At 46.4% G+C, this 20,339-nt stretch overlaps 2 protein-coding genes across 2 annotated transcripts in view; one reads left to right on the top strand and one right to left on the bottom strand.

Annotated features, from left to right (window-relative positions):
* The window catches only part of CG10011 (uncharacterized protein), a 27,161-nt gene extending 8,682 nt beyond the window's left edge, over nucleotides 1-18,479 (top strand). The window contains exons 2-6 of the mRNA NM_143367.3: nucleotides 10,250-15,816; nucleotides 15,899-16,209; nucleotides 16,273-16,456; nucleotides 16,517-16,772; nucleotides 16,840-18,479. Coding sequence (NP_651624.2) covers nucleotides 10,392-15,816; nucleotides 15,899-16,209; nucleotides 16,273-16,456; nucleotides 16,517-16,772; nucleotides 16,840-17,023 — 6,360 coding nt within the window. The 5' untranslated portion in view covers nucleotides 10,250-10,391 and the 3' untranslated portion in view covers nucleotides 17,024-18,479. The remainder of the gene's footprint in view (nucleotides 1-10,249; nucleotides 15,817-15,898; nucleotides 16,210-16,272; nucleotides 16,457-16,516; nucleotides 16,773-16,839) is intronic.
* Nucleotides 18,046-20,339, bottom strand: CG9986 (uncharacterized protein). Its single transcript, NM_143366.3, has 3 exons — nucleotides 20,064-20,339; nucleotides 18,708-20,007; nucleotides 18,046-18,648 (listed from the first exon to the last, which is right to left on the bottom strand). The coding sequence occupies exons 1-3, from the start codon at nucleotides 20,248-20,250 to the stop codon at nucleotides 18,528-18,530; spliced, it is 1,608 nt and encodes a 535-aa protein (NP_651623.1). The 5' UTR covers nucleotides 20,251-20,339; the 3' UTR covers nucleotides 18,046-18,527.

Raw genomic sequence — 20,339 nt, 5'->3', positions numbered from 1 at the left:
CCCAAAAGCGGCACAGACAAATCGGCAAATGAAGCGTGGTAAAAAATAATAGCCAAATGAAGCGTGAACAACGAGAGCGGCACAATCTGGCCAAAAAAAAAAGCAGTTCCATGAATGAATTGCTCTGTGCGTGTGTTTTTATTACGGTGCTACGGTTGTCTGGCCACGCCCCCATTGGCGCCATTCAGTTGTTTACCAGGGTTTTACGGGTATTACCCATATGCACATATATATACGGGCAGCCGTTCGTGGGGCTCTGGACTTTAGCCTCCTCCGTAACGGAAAATGCCAATGACTGCGACTTTATCTTGCTACTCAGCTAATTGTTTTGTGGCAAGTGACTTCTGTTCTCCTTTCTTTTCTCCCTTTCTTGGCCAAAACCGAAACCGATAAGCCGAATGCTTTGAATAAGTTTGTTGAGAACTTACTTGAGAATTGAACAAGAACAATGGCCAATCAGGAAGGAATCTTTGTGGACGAAACTTTTCATTGTGCGCATCATAATCGCATTTGTCATTCCTCTTTTTTTTTTTTTTTTTACTCAACGTGAAGCATTCTTGAGCGCTTACTCCACTTCTATTTGCGCTTATCAATTCCGCGGGGTTTCGTCATTATTCGAAGAGGTTTTCATTTCCGCTGCGAGCACACTTAACTGAAAATTTAATGATGAGAATATTACCACTGCATTTTGGCTCTAACCAAGCCCAACTTGCCCCCGAAATAGGCTTCAATTAAATGCGGCGCTTTTGGCAACGCACTACCAAATCAGCAAATTACTGCACCGCCAATTGAAAAGCATTTAATTGGAGAGGGTTTTGGGTATTTGCGGTGTTGTCTATGGTCATGTCTGCCCGATTCTTGGCGCGGATTTTGCGTTAATGCTGTTTGCCAACGCATTAACATGCAGCCAGCACCGATCGCATTACGCATACGCCACGTGTGCAGCAAACCATGTTCGGATTTGCCAATTACCCATGCAACAAACCCAGCCGCACAAAGTGTCAGCGTAAATAATTGAGTGACAGGCGAGACGACGACTACGAAGACGAGGAGAAGAAGGAGGAGAGTCAGTCTCCTCCGGTTTAGTCTCTTTGTGATGGAAATGCAAATCTTATCGGGTTGACATAGTTAAGCCAACTAACTGGCCAACTCTCTGGTAGGCGGAAATTCGATTGTAATTACTAGCAGTTTTTAGCACCAAACAAGTTTATTTACAAGCATAACATCCCGCGGGCTTTTCATTCTTCATCAAACCAAAGAGAGCAGCAAACTCGTTTGCGGTCTTAACCATTCAGTTTGCAGTTAGCCAGTTATCGCCCACTTATCTGCAAAAAAAAAAAGAGTTCGTTTTGCGGTCGAATTGAAATGACAAATAAATAGATTCAACACGAATAGCCGCGCATTTGCATCCAAAATTATGACGCACAACAGGGCGTATGGGCAATGCATTTCCTTTGTTTATTCAGTGGAATATTAATGTATAGCCACCAGAGTTTACAGCAATTAATAATAATGTGGCAGTATTCAGATATCTCTGTGGTTTTCTTTTTGTACTTCGCGTAGATAAGCTTTGTCGGCCATTCAACGCGAACAACAGAGATTAATTACGGCACTTTAAATAAGCCAAGTTTTTTATTTCAAGCATTTTTCTCAAAGCTTATTAGCTGGCCGCGCCAATTGAACCCACCCAAAACCACCCACGCGAGCGCCACTCGCATTCTCAATAGCATTTGCTGCCACCGCATAGAGTCAACTGCTCTTAATTGCGTAATAATTGACTTTATTTTTAGTTTATTACCCGGACCACCGCAATTTTCTTTCATTTTCCGTAGTGCATTTGCAATTTGTTGAGTGTGTTTCAATTAAATTAAATGAAAAACTTTTGCGGCAAATGAAAATTTTCAGCGGGCAAACAAAGGCATAAAAAAGACTCTCAACTGGCGCTCCGAGCTGCGGTCACTAGCCGCAAAAAGCATTTAACCCACATTCGCCGGCGACACGAAAAACAACTGAAAGCCATCGTCGAGACTTGGTTGGTTTTTCGCATTATGCAAAGTGCTGGCCAGCAACTCCGGCAGTTCGGGCCAACTGCCTATGGCCAGAAGATAGCGTAGGCCTACAAAAAAAAAAGTAGTTTTGAGTGATCAGTGATGGGTTTTAAGAGACAGCTGCAAGTGGCAGTGGCTAAACAGCATTTTAATTTGCTCCTTACTCGCATTAATTAGCCCAAAGCCATGAATAACATCTGCCGGCCAAGTGCGAAAGAAAAAACAAGAGCCGTACGGAAAATGCAATTGTGTTGGCAAAGAAACGAGTATGACCGACAGTCGAAATGTGTATCAAGTGACCAATTGGCGCACTTCGGATGGGGGCATTTGCATGGCTCCCACGGCTGTCGTTTCTTTGAAATATGTGGCCGGCTAACGAAACCATATAAAATAAAGTAAAACTCGGAGGCCGAACAGTGGCAAAACATTGTATATATGTCGCCTAATTTGTAATCGTCTGTTCAGGGATGACAGAAATGTGCACTCAACTAAATTAGTGATTATTAGTGATTGAATTCGTGTATAACCGAACATATTATCAGTTGTAAGCCTTCAAGAAGAACCAACCATTTTGAAACTATTGTTGCTAATAAAAATTAAATATAAAGGTGGCTTTACTTAAAGTTTCCCTTTTTTTATTTTTCCTTTCGCCGCTCTGTAATTTTCTTGAAATGCATAATTTTTCGCTCTGTAATTTATTTTACCCCTGTGTTTACCCACAGTTTGGCTTGCGTTTCTTGCCCCGCTCGAAATGTATCTCAAGTGCGACAACAACACGCGCCGGACATGCGATTCCACCATGACCATGCCCAACTGTTCAACTGACACAATTCCTATATTCCTATATAGCGCAATCTAAGCTTTCCCGGGTTTTTGACGGGGCTCCAGACCCCAAACCTGAAACACGTGCCCCTTCCACACGCATTGCCATCAAAATATGTGCGGCAATAAATTAAATAAAATATGCAATGTGAGGAGTTAAATACGAGCATTGTCACTGTCGTCGCATCCACTTTTTGCGTGGGGCACGGTACCGAATGGTTGGGGGCGTGGCTGGTGATGCGGTGGTGGCGCTGTCGGCTGCATTTACATGCTAATGGAGGAGCGTTGTAATTTATGCGATCCGCTTTTGTTGTTATCGCATATCGCGCTGGTACCGCGAACTGAGCCGTGCACAAGGTCATAACTGTGGCAACTTCCGGGAAAACAGAATTCCAAAATGGCATACGGAAAATATTTACTCAATAAACTTCTCAACTAAACAGCTTTATTACCAGTCTGTCCAAAATCCTTATTCCATCACTTAGTCAGGGCTGATAAATATTTAAACATCACTCAAGTACAGAAACCTCACGCTATTGGCAAATGACTTTAAACTAATAGCAAACAGGATAGAAATTTTGCTGTCGGAAAAACAGCATAAAATCCTAACTTCATAGCCAGAGCATGCCAGAAACCTCAATCCGTTTAAGCCTTTTCCTCTGCTTTCTGCATTATGGAAAATCTCCAGTTCTGATTCAATTTACGCTTGCCAGAAGAAGCAACAAAATATAATCTAAACTTGCTTGGAAAATTGAAAACTGTAACAGAAGAGTTGGGGCGTGGACTTCAGATTTCCTCGGCGTGCGTTGTTCATTTGGGTGTTGTTGATTTTGATTAGCAACCCATACACCTGATGATGCTGCTGCCACCTGCCTCTCCGGAATTAGCGTCATCCATCACGAAAGTTCACTTAGCCCATAAGTTGGGAAGATAGCGAAGGAGGTGGAGATGGATTAGGCTGGTTAACACATCGCCGATGGTTCAAATTGATGCCACTCTATGATTACATGCCTCATTAGGGCAATCCGCCGTGGATGATCATTAATGAGCACCCGTTGATGGGGGCACGAGTTTTGGTTTATTGATTTCTCCCTAATTGGGGCAGATATTTGTATCACTTTTCCATAATCGAGTGGTAAATGTTTTGTGTACAATCTGAGCCAATCGATTATTTAATTGAATTACTTATTTGTATGCAGGTAGTTTTGTGGGGCAATCAAAATGCTATTTAATCGACTAATTGGACTAACCGGCTCTAAATTCGCATTTAAATCTAATTCTCTCTCCTTTTTGGATCAATTAACTTTTAGTTGAACGTTTAAATTTAATATTCGTGTTATATACCTAATGAATTTAAGTGACTAGTGGCACAACATCTTGTGGCAATGTCTGTTATCACATTGATTGCACTTCATGTTCATAAGTGCTCTTCAGTTGTCACTTAGTGACTTTGGTCTAGGTTGAGGTTATTCGCATATAATCCAGACGGGCAGCTCACTTAATGTCAAGTTTATTTGCGCTGATGTGCGTTCTTGCACTTGACCGGCGGAAATGCCGCAATTAAGCGACATTAAGCTGACCCAAACTGCACACGCACCGCCCCCATATATTTTCCATTTTCTGTGCGCTTTTCTGATTTTCCTTTTCCCTTTAGGAGAATAGCCAGCGAGCGACAAGGGCGACAACGTGGGTAAATCAATGCCAAAACGAGGGACATTTGTTACTGCATACTTAGGAGCGACTTGGTCCTTCTGCTCTCTACTTTTTGTCCCTTTGTAATCAGCAGCAACATTAATTAAACCTGAGCTTAGGATGCCAGACAACGACAACGTGCTCCAGGTTTTCACTTTAATTGAACCGAACTTCTGTCTGGGCAATGGAAAAAGAGTCCTCGGACATGGATATGCACTGCTGCTCCTCCGATTGAATTAATTCCATTTTCTTTGGCCAGAACCGAAAAAGCTACTTGCCAATGGCCTTTCATCCATTCAGACATTCTGTCAGCTTTCCGTATTCAGTTCAATTAGATTGCAAGTCAGAGTAATGAAAGGCAACTGAGGGAACACGCCGTCTCGAATGGGGAGCACAAGTTGCCTTTAAGTTTACACAAAAAGAGGCCATGAATTAAATTTTGTATTCATGCCCTCCAGCACCACCACTACTTCATTTTCTCCTTTTCCCTTTAATTTCGCTGCCAGCCCACAGCCACTCCTGCTCGTTCATCAATAAACGGCGGAAAGGACAAGGTTGTAAAATGTCAGGCAGCTGTCAGGACATTCGGGTCCTTCTGTCCCAGTTGCGTCTGCCTGTGTGTGTATTAATTTGATTAAATGCCACTCGGTACACACATGGAACATAACCCAAATCCAACAACTTTTTTTCAACTTCTTTGGCAGGTTTTGGCCTTACACTGAAAAAAAAACCCAAAATGTCTTCTTTTGGTAATTCTGTTCGGTTTGTAATTTCTAAACTTGGCCATTAGTTTTCACAGTGTGGCTGATGATCGATTGCGATTACATTGCAAGCTTACTATCAGACTTTTTATTACACCAAAAATAATAATTCAAAATAAAATGCTACCAAATGAATACATTTTTTAAATCGAAGGGATATTTATAGAAAACAACTGTATAGAATCTGATTTTCTCAGTGCTTCTGATGACATTTACACAAGACTACCCAGCTCGCAGTTATTGAAAGACAAACAGAGAAACATGGCCGAAACCAGGGAGCGGAAACTGGGAAATTGAGGAGCAAAGGGCGGAGTGGAGGCGGCGGAAATGCCAAGAGGCAAGTGCGTGTGCCTGCATTTTCCGGGCGGAGAACAGGCGTCATGTAGGCGGGGTGTGAGAATGGGTGTAGGGGTGTGGCCGGGATGAAAAGGTTATATCGGGGGCATATAGCATATAGTGTTTGTCAAAAAACGATGTCAATATGCTTGCTCTGGGCAAAACAGACAGCGAACAAGGCAGTTGACACAGATAAACCAGAGGAGCGATGCCAGGGGCCAGCTTTTCAATGTGCAGATACAATGCAGCTGCCTGATAACAGAAAACGAATAGAAAACAAATGCGATTTCAGTCGTTAGAAATGCATGACTCGAATAATTCATATTGCTTGAGAATATAATTGCTACGCACTTTGTCTAAAAAACAATTGCCTGACTTTGCCTTGGCCAACTGCCAGTTTGGAGCCTTAAAACAGTCCTTCCATAGAGAAGAAAGCTGCTGGAATAAAAGAAAAGTGGGTGTTCTCAGTTCATCTTATAGTGCTCAGCAGAATTACTCTTTCAACGTAAATAAATGCATTAAAACTTTGCAAATCGTGCAAAAAGCGGCACGCCCTGTTCTTTTTTCGGCACTTAAGAAGAACTCCTGCGTTTTCCACGAGATTGTGTTTCCCCGGAGAGTGTTGAAAAATGCATGGCAGGAAGTTGGATTGGCGTGCCAAGGAGGAGCAAAAGGGGCAAGGATGCGAGTTGGAAAATTACACAAAAATCCCTGCCAAGAACGATGATCATGATGATGATGGTCCCCATCAGGCAGGCTGTCAGGCTTAATGTTTGCCCTTATGCAGAATACAGGATACAGGACACAGGATATGCGCGCGCTGTTCCCTCTCATTTTGATATAGCCATAATGTCCTGTGAATGCATAAAGTGCATTTACAGAGGCATGAAAAATTTAAGTTTAATTAAGCGTTCACCCAAGGGCCCACGGACATCGCATCCTGCCAGCTCTGTGACATCCTGTTCCCATTTGTGATGCTGCTCCGTGCCACCGGCACACACCATTGTCCTTTCCGATGCCCGCATTGAATCCGCTTCCGGTGCAGCCACAAATGCTGCAGGAGGAGCAGCATGGAAGGGGGCACGAAAGCCAGCACACAATGCCATTGGTTTTGGACACGTTCCAAGCTGCTGCAAATGCCCAACCCACTGGGAGTCCTTAGGAGGTTTAGAAAGTGGGAAGCTGCTCAGCCTCCAGCGGCATTGTATTACGAAATTAAGCGCATCTGTAAGCGGAGCCCAGAGCATTCGTTTTGATTTCAAACGATTTATTCCCTACCGTAGAAGGTGTCACTGCAATTCCTCAAGGATTTGTCACCTGGAAAAGAAGAGAAGGATTGAATGACCTAGAGAACTATAGCTACCTCCTTGCTATACCGAATTTAATATGTATTGGACATAAATAACTATTGATTGGGAAACGCTCGGATAAAGTTTCACTTCACGGCATTATACGCCCATATATCATCATTTAAGATATTTATTTATCTGGCTAAACTTTTTGCAGAGTATGCAGACTTTGAGTTCGATTGGCCCCTTTTTCGCCATCGTTTTTCATGGTTTCGCTGCCGGGGGAGCCTGGAAATGTGAAAATCGATACGGAAGTGCTCCTGAGTTTGCAAACTTTGGTTGCCTCTAAGCTGCTTTTGCCGCTGTTTTTCACATGATTCTGCACGTACAGCGAATTTCGTTTGATTTTTTTTTTACCTTTTGCCTGCTCGCAAACAATTTGATGCAATATTTGATTTAGTATTTGCGCTCGCAATAGTCGCACTGATGAATCGTTGCTGCCACCTAGACATGCCATAAATATACCTACTGTATTGTATCTAACTTTGTTTGCATGCATTTATCTGGGCTTGCAAACTGTTTGGCCATGCATGGAATATATTTTGTTTGCAAAAAGTTATTGCCTGAATAATTGAGCAAGTCAACAAGTCACAGAGTTATTATTTAAACATGAGCCCAGCGCCTCCAACATGCGGGATATGCAAAAAATGAGTAAAAATGCTAGCCAAAATATGTAAATACAAATTAATAGAGTACTTCCTGTCTGCATCCTTTTGAATGCCAGTCAGGCGGTAAATGCAAATGTAAATGCGAAGTGCATTAAACGCCCCGTCTGTGGGTGCAACATTTCAATTACATCCCAAACCGACCACTGGCTTCCTTTTCTTCTTGGGTTTTGGTCTTTTATTTGCGCCTCATTTTTGGGCGGGTCTGTTTTTCCAGGCGAAAATATTCCATTTGCATTTTGTTTGTGGGGGACACGGCAGCAGGCGAAATATTCCCACGCCGGCATGGCTCAAGTTCACCCAGCTGCCAGCCGCAGATATGGTATATATACATATAGAAATATATATGTATATGCCACATTCAAGCTCCAGATCCAGATGTCTGCAGAAAACCATGCCCCATGTGGCTTGCCGACTTGCCCATTTAATTAAATCGCTTCTCCGCTATTTGTTTAACATTTCCCTCCTGTTTATAGACACATTTACAATGTGCGAGGGATGTGGAAAATTCCTAGCGGTGAATCACATGCGAAATAAAATTGGTTCAATTACAATGCCTGATTGGCTCTCAGCGTTTAATTAGCATAATTGCCGGAGGAGCATCAATTAAACTTTGGAAACTGCGAAAAATCAAAGGGGGAGCTATGTAATGGCCAAAGGAAACTTTATCGAGAGTTACACGGTCTGCCAGTTTGTCAAGTTTCGTAGGGAAAACTTATGCCGAGCCGGGAAAATTGCAATTAGCTGTGGGGTGCACCCCCTATATTCCTACTGAATTTGCCTGCAACACGCACCACTCGCCTCGGAAAAGCCATTAAACTTGCATAATTAGCACTCTTTCAGCACTGTTGGTAATCTTTAAAATCCGATCGTATCGTACCGCTGAAATCACAGACTTTTGCCATTTCCATTTCGTTTACAATGGCGAATCAATTTGGTGGCCATAAAAAAGGAGAGTCGTGAAAAACGTGCGATACTCGAATGTGGCAAAGTCAAATGCAACTTGGTACGTGCCGTATTGTTGTGGATGCCTTTGCTGGTCGGATGGTGGAAGGTGTCCTGTGGGTGGTTGGGTGGAAAACCGCGGTGGCAATCGCTGGCAAACCGGGTTGAACAATGCGGGCATCCATCCAATAATTACGCTTAAACGGCCGCAGTGCCAAAAGCAGAGGAAAAGCAAACGCAAAAGCACTCACGTGCCATCGCGGTCAGGAAGTTGATGTGTCGCCAGTCCGGAGCATTTCCATTTGACTTTACTGCTTGTGCTCCCCGTTATCCTGTTATCCTGTCTGTCTACCTGGGCCACCCCGTCATTCCGTCACCCGTTCAATCAATGGATTTTACAGCTGACTTGCCAATATTATGGTAATCCATCGTCGTCGCTCCTTTCGTCGCTGTCATTTTGGAAATGGCTCTCCCCCGGTTTCCAGCAGGCGTAAATCATTCATTTCACTTGGCCCGGATTTTTTACGGCAAGGGTTTTGTGGCCTCGCCATCAGCGGTCTAAGAGAACGTGCTGAATTTGCTCCATTTCTGGTGGAAAGTTGCACAACAAGCGTGCTGGGACGTATCATTAGTTACATTGCAAAATCCCCATTCCCGCCAGACGTGGACACACGGAGACTCAACGAGTAAATTGAAGTTTAAAATAAAAACTTTGTGGCATCAAGAACATTATTTACACAGAGCTGTGGGGTAGTCAACCCATTCTGCTACCAGGAGCACCTCCTCAACGACGCACATAAATGGCATATAAGCTTAGATATGGCAACAGCAACAAAAAAGCAGAAGCAGAAGCAAAAGCCCTAAGAACAAAAGACACTGCGCGTAAAGACAAGCGCAGGAAAAATGATGACAAGTATATGTATTTTTGTGTGCACAGCCAGTGGGCGTGGATGATGTGGATGTGGATGTGGGCGTGGATGTGGATGAGGTGAATGGCTGGTTGCGGGATGGGACCAGTGCTGCCAAAGGGTTAAAAATGTATAAGAATCAGGTCAATTGTTTGCAGGATGTTAAAAAAGTGAAGCCAGTGGAAAACATGGCAGAAGAAAGTGCTAGTTAAGTTCAAGTAATGACACATAAAAGCTAAAATGTGTAAGAATGGGAAAAGGTAATTTCAGTTATCTTAAGGATATAATGAAACTAACGAGGAAGGAGATTACAAGGATGAAGAAGTCCTAATAACTTTAATGATTCGTTAAAATTATGCTTTAAAGATAATCAAATCCCACTGTATTTGAGTACTCTCCTCTGTTTTCAAATTTAAATTTCAAAACCTTTTACATTAGTTTAGCTGGATCTACTGGATTCATTAAAATGGCTAGGTAAATCAATGCTTTCGTTACCCAAGAGTATAAAAGTCCATGAAACTCAATCAAATAAATTACCAATTGGAAATCAAATCAAAATGCAATGCACCGAACTACCCAACGGGTTACCCAACAGCAACTGATCTCCCCATAAAATGCAATTAAACCATTTGGCATTCGCTTGCAACGATTAGTTTTAAGAGTTGCCTGCATATTAAAGTGATAAAACTAAACCCATTTCCATGTCTCCCTCTCCTTTTGCAGTCAACCGAGGAGCGGCTTAAGTGAAAGGCAGACAGACACATATAGTCAGCAGAAGCTAACGAACCCGCTTCTGTGAGCAGACAGTCGGCAAACGGATTACGCACATCCTGCAGGGCCCCCTACAGCCAGCAGCCAAGCCACAATGTCTAAGCACACGGACAACGATAATCTGCGCAATGACATCTACGAAAATCTGCCCTGTCAGGCGATGTACAACGATTCGGTGCGCAAGATGCAGCAGCAGAAATCATCGACGCAGACAGTCAGCAGCAACCACAACCCCAATGCCAACTCCATTGGGAACTGCGACTCCACGTCTGTAATCAACAAGAATCATCCGCCGCCAGTCAACAACATGCCCAAGGAGATGCTGTATGCCACACCGCTGCGAAAGTCCGATCGCTACAAGAGCGGCGATAGGACTCGCCACGTGGCCACTGGGAATGCGGAGACGAAGCTGTTCAACTTCCGGGACTCAAATCGTTTGGCCAGTGCTCGCAACGGTAATCCCGTTCAGGTCACCGATCTAGATGCGGACGAGGACGATGCTCAGGGTGACGGTGTAGATGGGTGCGGCTCCACCAGTGCACTAGTCGGTGGGTCCAAGTACAGCAGTCAGCCATCAGCTGGCACTGCCAACCAGCATCTAGAGGATCGGCGCATCCTCAACTTTCTCAAGGACACCACGCAGTTGCAGAAGAAGTTGGAGATCACCGGACGCGACTGTCCCAACGCCAGTTTTTCGAATTTGGCACGTGAGGAGCACTTCGCCAATCTGGTGCAGCAAAACTTTCCCCAGGACGTGGCCCACCATGCAAATGGTGAAACCAATGGCGGATCAGCGCCAGAGGAAGATGGCCAAGAGGCAGCTGGTGGATTGAAGACCCAGCCAACTGAGGATACCGATGGCAACCTGGAGGCTCTTATGCAACGCAAGGTGTCCCCGGACAAGGAGGTCAATGGACTGGTTCACAGTGCAGGCGTGGAGCCAAACAATCGCATCGTGAGCACCGTTTACATCCACCGCGAGTGGGTGCTAAAAAAGATTGCCCTTTGCCTGGAGCAACGAACGGCGGGAAAGAAGTCAGGTCCCGTGGCTCTGGGAGGAGCAGCTTCCTCCAGTTACGTATCTGCCCGGGCCAAGGCTGCGGCTATATCGAGCTCAAGCTACAATGGCTGCCTAGTGCTAGGTTCGAATGGCTCCGGCAAGACCTCCATTTGCCAGGCAATCATGAAGGGCAACTCTGGAACCAAGGGCATACTGAACCGGAAGCTGCTGGCCTGCTACCTCATCGAGTCTCAGAATCCAGAGTGCCACAGCCTTTCGCTTTTTATGCGAAAAATCGTGCTGCAGCTGCTTAGCCATGCCTCGCTGATCAGTCGGGACGAGAGCCAGCGGATCATCGACGAGGGATTCTCCTTTCTGCGCGATGAAGCCCAGCAGCAAGAGTTCAAGCTGGACGAGGCCATGAACAACATCAGTCTGAGTGAGAATGCCGAGGAACTGCTGATCGAGGAGCTCAAGAGGGGAGCCAGCGAGTGCGACACCAAGGAGTTGGACAACTTCCAGTCGCAGCGGACCTCCACAGTCAACAAGGCAGCCAGGACGACCCTCACGCGCCAGCAGTCGGAGCCGGCTCCGTTGCAGGCCATGGATGCAGTGAATTCGGACGAGAAGACTGGCAGTAACTACGGCACACATCCACCGAAAAGGGCCTCCCGGGAACGCGGTGATACCGAACAGGATAAGGACATGGGCAGCGAAAAGGAGCAGAAGCAATCTCAGGAACCCAAGGAGACGCCCAAGTCGAGTCCTGCGAAGAGCAAGTCAAAGATTCCCGTCAAGCGGGGTCGTTCTGGCAGCGGTGTGCTATCGCCCTCTAAGCTAGCCACTATCAGCAATGGTGGCCAGTCTATTCAGCAAGGCGGTGGCGAGGATATAGCCGATCTAAACACTGACCAAGAAAAGCACGAAATCGAAGCTGCCATCAAGGATGACAAAGTGGAGGAACCACAAGCCAACAACGAAGACAAGAAGGAAGATAAGCCCGAAGCAGATAAAGAACTGAATGACCAACTTAAAGAGGAGTTGGATAAATCCAGCCAGGAGCCCAAGGAAGAGGAGACCAAGGAAGAAGCTACAGCGGATTCCAGTGCGGAACCCCTCATTGATTTCACAGAAAGCAACGTTAATGGCAAACAGGAGGAACCGCAGCTGAAACCACCAGTTCCAGGAGAGAAGCCAAGGATTAGCACCAACACCCTTCCCCCGCCGCTGCCTAAAACGAAAAGCTGTCGTACCATTATAGCGGATGGCTACTATGAACTGCTGCTATCCAATCCGGAGATCCTTGAGTGCTTGAGTGTGGACAACATCGAAAAGAATCCGGATGAGTGCTTTAAAAAGGCCTTCTTGTTTCCCCTGCTGGAACTCACGCCTCCAAAGACGGCATTACTCCTGCTGATTGATTCAATCGATGAGAACTACATTAACGAGGGGAACCTCATCTCTACTTTAAAGGGAGGAAGGGGCACTGTCACCAACCACAAGAGTCGCAATGTTGCCGAGCTGCTGTCGAATCACATCCATCTGTTTCCCAAATGGCTATTCCTTGTGTGCACCACCAAGAAGCAGACCAAGCAGATCACCAAGATGTTCACCGGCTTTAAGAAAATCACGCTGGATGATTTGCGCAAGTCCCACGTCGTCAAGGACGTCCAGGAGTACATCATTAACCGGCTGAATTCTGACTTTAAGGATAGCATCATGCTGACCAAGGAGATAATCGAGTCGCTTCATCAGCTGTACATCAAGTCGAATGGCTGCATTCTGTACCTCGAGAAGGTCCTTCACGGCATCAAGGATAACTTCTTTAGTTTCCGGGAAATCAAGCTGATCCCCTGCACTCTGAACGGTCTGTACTTGTACATCTGCCAGAAGTCATTCAACAAGAAGCAGTATATGAAGATCCGACCACTGCTAAATGTCCTGCTAGCTTCTTCCGGCTACGTGGACAAGCTCTTCCTGTTCAACTGTCTCCGCACACACAACTACACTATCGATTGCCAGGAGTTCGAGAAGCGGTTGCAGTTGATGCGCAACATTCTGGCCTACGATTCCAATGCCCAGCGCCTGAAGATCTTCCACAACTCCTTTGCCGATTGGTTGGTGGACGTCAAGTTCGCCACCAAGAAATTCATCTGCGATGTGAACGAGGGTCATGTGATGATCTCCATGTACTACCTACTAGTTGCGGATACCCTATGTGCGAACACAGTTCGAAGATTTGCCTACCACCTCATAAGATCAGGGGAGTATCTCACCAGTCGGCACGTGGACCTGGATCTTATTCTGATGTTGCTGGAATCGAGGCTCAATTTAAGCGACTGCTTCTACACCAACCAAATGAACTGCTGTGCCCAGTGCGAGCACGATTTCAAGTACGACGTCAATTTCCTGCCCAAGACGCGGGCCATGTTGGAGCGCTTCTTGGCCAGCGAGCTGAGCGAACCCTTCGCCCAGTTCCTTTGCGATTTCTTTAAGCCCAGCCTGCCCACAGACGCCAAGATGCTGAAGTTGCTTATTGAGACGGGCATCAACAATGCCGAATCCCAAAACTCATGCGAGTCGTCGCTCATGTCGCCGGAACTCTCTGAAAAGTCGCAAAACATTGACTTCGAGCTGGCCGATCTCCTGTTGTCCAGCGAGAAGAGTTGCCTGATGGAGACCCAGCGGGCTGGTAGTCCCTCAGAGCACAGTGAGCCACCAGCCGAGAGTCAGGATGAGAACGCCTCGAGCACGTTGCACCAGCTCTCCGATTCGCATCACATAGAGCTGCACAAGGGCAAGGCTCTGATCCACATCCTGGCCAACGATGGCAATCATCAGTTGCTGGAGAGGGCCCTCAACGCCTGCAAGAGTCCAATCGATCTGGAGATTGAGGATTACAATGGTCAGACAGCCCTGAATATAGCCGCGAGGAACGGTCACCTAGAGGTGGTGAAACTGCTCCTAAGCTTCTCCCAGCCTTGCAACGATGGAACTGGACGGATGAAGAGGGTGGATGTCAACCATGCCGATCGCGATGGTTGGACTCCACTGAGATCCGCCTCCTGGGGTGGTCACAGTGAGGTTGTGCGTTTACTCATAGCTCAACCAGCCTGTAAGATTGATCTCGCGGACAAGGAGGGACGCACCGCCTTAAGAGCCGCTGCGTGGAGTGGACACGAGGATATCCTCAAGCTGCTGATTGAGTCGGGTGCTGATGTGAATTCAGTGGACCGGCAGGGACGCACTTCTTTGATTGCTGCCTCCTACATGGGTCACTATGACATCGTGGAAATTCTGCTGGAGAACGGTGCTAATGTCAATCACTTGGACCTTGATGGACGCAGTGCTCTGTGCGTAGCCGCCCTGTGTGGTTCCTCAGGATATAGTAAGGTTATATCTACGCTGCTGGATCATGGTGCCAATACGGATCAGTTGGACAACGATGGCATGTCGCCACTTCTGGTCAGCTCCTTCGAGGGCAACGCCGAAGTGTGCGAGTTGCTTCTGGAGAACGCTGCAGATCCGGATCTCGCCGATTTCATGGGTCGCACGCCACTGTGGGCAGCCTGTACTGCAGGACACGCCACCGTAGTGAAGTTGCTGCTCTTCTGGGGCTGCGGAATTGATTGTATGGACTCTGAGGGACGAACGGTGCTAAGCATTGGTGCCGCCCAGGGAAATGTGGAGACGGTAAGGCAACTGCTCGATCGGGGGCTAGATGAAACGCATCGGGATAATGCCGGATGGACACCACTGCATTATGCCGCCTTTGAGGGTTTCCACGAGGTGTGCCTACAACTGCTTGAGTCGGGAGCCAAAATTGACGAGTGCGACAACGAGGGAAAGACCGCCTTGCACTTGGCCGCTCAGGAGGGACGCCTCCATTGCGTGCAGGCTCTACTGGACATCCACTCAAGTTTCGTCGACCAAAAGGCCCACGATGGAAAGACTGCCTTCCGACTGGCTTGCCTGGAGGGTCACATGGACACTGTGGAGTTTTTGCTGAAGTTCTGCTGCGATGTGAACTCCAAGGACGCGGACTCGCGCACCACCCTCTACATTCTAGCGCTGGAAAACAAACTGGAGATTGTGAAATACCTGCTGGACATGACCAACGTGGATGTCAACATTCCGGACAGCGAAGGGCGGACGGCTCTGCATGTGGCCGCCTGGCAAGGACATGCTGACATGGTCAAGACCCTGATCGAGGCTGGAGCGGATGTGAACTCCATGGACCTGGAGGCTCGGACGCCACTGCACTCGTGCGCCTGGCAAGGCAACCACGACGTGATGAACATCCTACTGTACTACGGAGCTCTGGCAGATCATGCCTGCAAGCAGGGAGCCACTGCCTTGGGTATATCGGCCCAGGAGGGACATGAAAAGTGTGTAATTGCCCTTCTCCAGTTCGGAGCTAATCCCTACAAGTCAGACCACTGCGGACGAACGCCCATTAAGCTGGCAGCCAAGTCAAGTCGCACCAGTATCCTGAAGATCTTCGAAAGCTACACCAAAAGTAAGAGTTCATCACGCAGGAAAAGCCTCTTGCTCTGTTACTAATGCTTTCCCTTTAATCCTTTTCCCATTTCCGAACGTAGATGAAGCTAGCAATCCCAACGAACCCAAGTTCCACGCCCATGCCAGCATGCTGAGATCTCCGGATCAGCCACCGGCTCTGCCGCTTCACCAGAACCTGGCTCCGTATCCGGCACATGCCTCCGCCTCGTCGGTCTGCTCAGCAGCCACAACGGCCACCGTGCACAATGGCAGCCACCTGCACGTCCTCAATGCCTCCAGTTCCACGCACAGCTCTAACAACTTTTATCAGAACACCATGCAGTCGGACACGAGCAGTTTGCATAAGCGCAAGAGCGTCATCTCTAGTCAGTCCACGGGCAGCAGCAATGATGTGAGTATCCTTTAAGAGTAATGTCATGTTATCCCATTGCTAATCCCTTGGAATCCTCAACAGCAAGCGCCGCTTACCTTTACACAGCAATTGCAGCGACAAAGCAAACTAAGCTCACGCAATAATCTGATGGTCAACTCGAAGCACGCTTCCAGCTCAGGAGCAGCAGGACACAAGTCCAGTGGTGGAGGCGGAGGGGCTCAGCGGCACTCTCAAGTTCTGCCCGATCTCAGCGAGCATCAGCTTGGTAAGTTCAACAGTGTTTCTATAGCCCAGCTTCCAGCTTACATTATTGGTCTCCATATAGCATCCAACATGACCAACGAGGCGGACATGTACGACATGGAGTGCATGTCGCCGCTGTACGCCACGCCCCCTCACTCGCCCAGCAGCGAATTGAGTTCACCCGGGCAACTTCCGGGTCTGAATGCCTTCGTGGACGATGAGAGGGCCGGAACCAGCAGTGGCGGAGGTGCCAAGCTGCCGGATAATCATTTCGCGCGAGATACGCACATGCGTATTATTCTGGGCAACCTCAAGGAAAACCAGCCCAGCTCGTCGGGGTAAGAAAAGCTAAAACTGAATAATTTAAAATCAAAGAACTCATGGATTTTTATGTTTCTCCAACAGCAAAAGCAAGCGCAGCGGAGTATCCAGCAATCCAGCAATGCGGCTCATCCGCAGTCGCTTTGATGCCGCCTCCCAGTTGATCCGGCGCACCAACAACATACTCTCTTCCAGCAGCAATCAGGGCTCCTCCAGCATTGGCGTCAAGTCGGGCACCTTCCAGTGGCGCAAGGAGAGTCAAATGTAAACGCACCGGATTAAATATTAATGTGCTCCCCAAAAACTCACTCCTTAAGGCATCAAAACACCCACTTGCATACTCAACCCTTAAATCGTAACTTATTTGAGTTTATATACCTTAGTACTTTTCAGAAAGTATTTGTTTTTTGTGATAGTTTCAATTTTAGTAAACTTTTGAATATGTTCTGATTTAACTAAATATATTTAGGCATACTACCCATACGACGTAGTTTAAGGCATGCGCCAGGTATTAAGCTAAAATCCCATATATAGAATACTTCATTACATTTTTGGCATGCGAACTGTAGCAGATTCTTCTTCAATGTAGCAAAAACTAACGAAATTTAAATAGATCACGACACGAATGTATACTTAAGAGAGCTCAGACTCAGCACTGTTCTCAGAATTAATTTTAAAGTATTTATTAAATCACATTGCGTAAGTCAGAGCATCGGCTTATAATTTAACTATAAAATATAATTTATGCTGGAACAGGCTTCCCAAAGACAAGGGATCGTGCTCTGAAGGCCATACTACTCCAATGCGCATTTATTGGCAATCGGCTATAGAAACGTAATTTATTTATACGAGCTACTTTACCAATTAATTACGCTGTTTATGTCAATTCTTTAAAACCAGTTTCCAAAGTACCAAAAACCGATTATCCACTCCCACTTTGTGCTTTTAAAGGCACAAGAAAGATCCCAGAGATACGATATATGTGTATTATATTGCTCGCACCTAAAAACTCAAAGCGGTCCGTTCCTGTACCTTAACACTTGTCACTAATTTTATGTAACCCTTAAGCCGGACAAACCAATCAAATACACATAAACAACTGAAGCATTAATTAAATATTTTCTGAAACTCTACTCCCACTGCAAAGCAGCAAATCACAGACACAACAAACAACGCACTGGGCTAAATCCAAAAAGAATAAAACGAAGCATAGTTGAACAGCGAAATGTTAATGAACAGAAAAAACCGAATTATTGTTAACAAACCTATAACATACCGCAGAATACAATTGTTTAGATATACATAAATATATATTTCAAAAGCATATTTACAAGTTAATGGTCAGAGTTATTCAAAGTATCATTATTATAATCGTAATAGATAACCGAACAGACTAAAATACAATCCACAGAGATACACACACAACACGAAATGCATGGGGGTTCGAAACCAAAGATAAACATTTACATTTGGAAGTAATATACACACATGATACCTATGCCTAAAATATAACTATATATATGAGAATATGTACTTATACATTGTAGTGTTGTAGTTTTGAAAAGGTTGCGATGAATTATTGACAAAAATTGATACAGGAACATTTACAGAAAATTCTGAGTGTGTTGAAGTTTAAACAACTTTTTGAGCGAAGCGACGAATAACGAAGCATATACATACATATATAACTCTGAATCTGAATAAAACTGTATATTCATACAAATAATTTAAAGTCTATTTGCAAAGTGAAGTTTGAGGAATGTTTTCGCGGCCTACTTGCTGGTGTCCACAAGTATCTTGGGATTGGCCACGTGAAAAACGCTGGGAACCATTCCCGCCAGAGTGGTGAACAAACTTTCCGATATGTCATCAGGCAGTAGCAGTTGCAAGGTGCTGAAATTGGAAAAACAATTAGCAAAAACGTTCACACGTTGCAAAACCTCAATAGCCACCTTAACTCAGCTCCGCCCCAAGATGCAGATTCTATCATAAACCCCTTGGCGCACTTAAACACCAGCTCTGCTCTTCTGATGCACCACTGGACGGTCATGTCCTCGCTCATCTCGTGACGCAGCAGAGCCGGAATGGTCAGCGTGGTGATGTCGTGCCTGCTGGCTGTCTTTAGGATGTTTCGCAAACCCAAGATCACTGGATGCCGCGAGTTGATCTCACTGGGACTGTTGATGGGTTCGTCCGAAATCAGGTGAAAAATAACATGCGTTTGCGAGAGATTCGAGTGCTTGGTGATGAAGAAGTCGCCTGTTTTCAGTCTGGGCACGCTCTTCTTGGTCGGCGAGGGTGTGCCACTGCCCTCGGCACTGCTGTTGCTAGTACTACTGCCACTGGAATCTTCAGTGGTCAAATTCTTAATCTGCTTCTCGATCTTTTCCATCTGAACGTCTATTTGCTCAAAATGAAACTCGGTGGACTTGTTGGCATTTTTAATGATATTCTTGTTGGCCTGGGCCTGAATCGATGGGGTCAGCACGACGACGCCGCAGAGGGAACTGGAGTACAATCCCAGAGCCATGTTAAGGCCATTAAGACTCTCCTCGGCGTGCAGCGGACTGCAGAGCTCCGTGACATTGGCACTCAGGATGCGTATGTTGTGCATGTGCTTCAGCTGGGAGCCCAGGTGAATGGTGAAGCTCTCCTCCATGGAGGGCTGTTGCGAGACGAACATGGAGGAGCGGTTACCCAGCGGCGTGGCCACCGGCGACACTTGAAACATCTGACTGACCTGACTGGTGATCCAATTTCGATACTCATTCTTCTGATGACCCATCATTGCTTCTAGTTCGGATTCGTATCGCTTCCGCACATAATTCTGCGTGGTGTACTGCTGCGCCAGCAGATTGTTGATATCCTCCGAGGTGGTGGTGATGTCCAACTGATTTATCTGGCTATCCATTTCCTGCTGCTGAGAGTTGTTCAACGTCTCCACCTCGCTGTCCATAAGATCGGTCATGTCGGACACCACCTTGGCATATGCACGCTCTCGCTTGAGTATGTCCTCCAGGGACGAAGAGTGCACCAGGCGATGGAAGCTCTGGGCGAATATGTCAGCATCGCTGGGACCCACACGATCGGCAAATTGCAGTAGTTCCTCCTTGTACAGCCTCTCTGTGTCCCGCACAATGGCCTCGATGTCCATCTCCTCGTTGGCCGCCTGTTTGAGTAGCTTTTCGGCTTGGTCGTCCAGGAAATTTTGCTGCTCCGTATCCACGAATTTCTGCAGCTCCCGTTCGAGTTCTAATTGGAATAGCAAGACTAAAGCTGGTACTCCATCCGCACATACTGATACTCACTGATATTCTCGTCCAGGTACCGCATCATAGGGTCCATCTGGTTGGGAGCCATCAGCTGGGTGATACACTCCTCCAGATTTTCCTGGTCAAAGGGAAAAGTGATGTCCAGCCGGGATTCGCAGTCTTGGCCTTTATGATTTTTATACTTGTACACAAAGGGCAGCGTGCGAGTGGCAGTAGAGTCCATTTCAGAGGTCCTTAGTCGGTGTTTTAGTTAGTTATAGTCATTAATTCGCAAGTTAACGCCCCCTGCCTAAAAGAAATGCAATTAGTATG

Source organism: Drosophila melanogaster, chromosome 3R (genome assembly GCF_000001215.4).
Source record: "Drosophila melanogaster chromosome 3R".
Classification (NCBI taxonomy): Eukaryota; Metazoa; Arthropoda; class Insecta; order Diptera; family Drosophilidae; genus Drosophila; species Drosophila melanogaster.
The sequence above is the reverse complement of the archived record's forward strand: the minus strand, read 5'-3'. Positions and strand labels throughout refer to the sequence as shown.

Excerpts from the sequence above, each read along its gene's own strand:
- CG9986 (NM_143366.3), bottom strand. The coding sequence starts at position 20,250 with ATGGACTCTACTGCCACTCGCACGCTGCCCTTTGTGTACAAGTATAAA. Across the intron at positions 20,008-20,063 it reads GTACCTGGACGAGAATATCA|AACTCGAACGGGAGCTGCAG; the intron begins GTGAGTATCAGT and ends TATTCCAATTAG. Across the intron at positions 18,649-18,707 it reads TGGGGCGGAGCTGAGTTAAG|CACCTTGCAACTGCTACTGC; the intron begins GTGGCTATTGAG and ends TTCCAATTTCAG.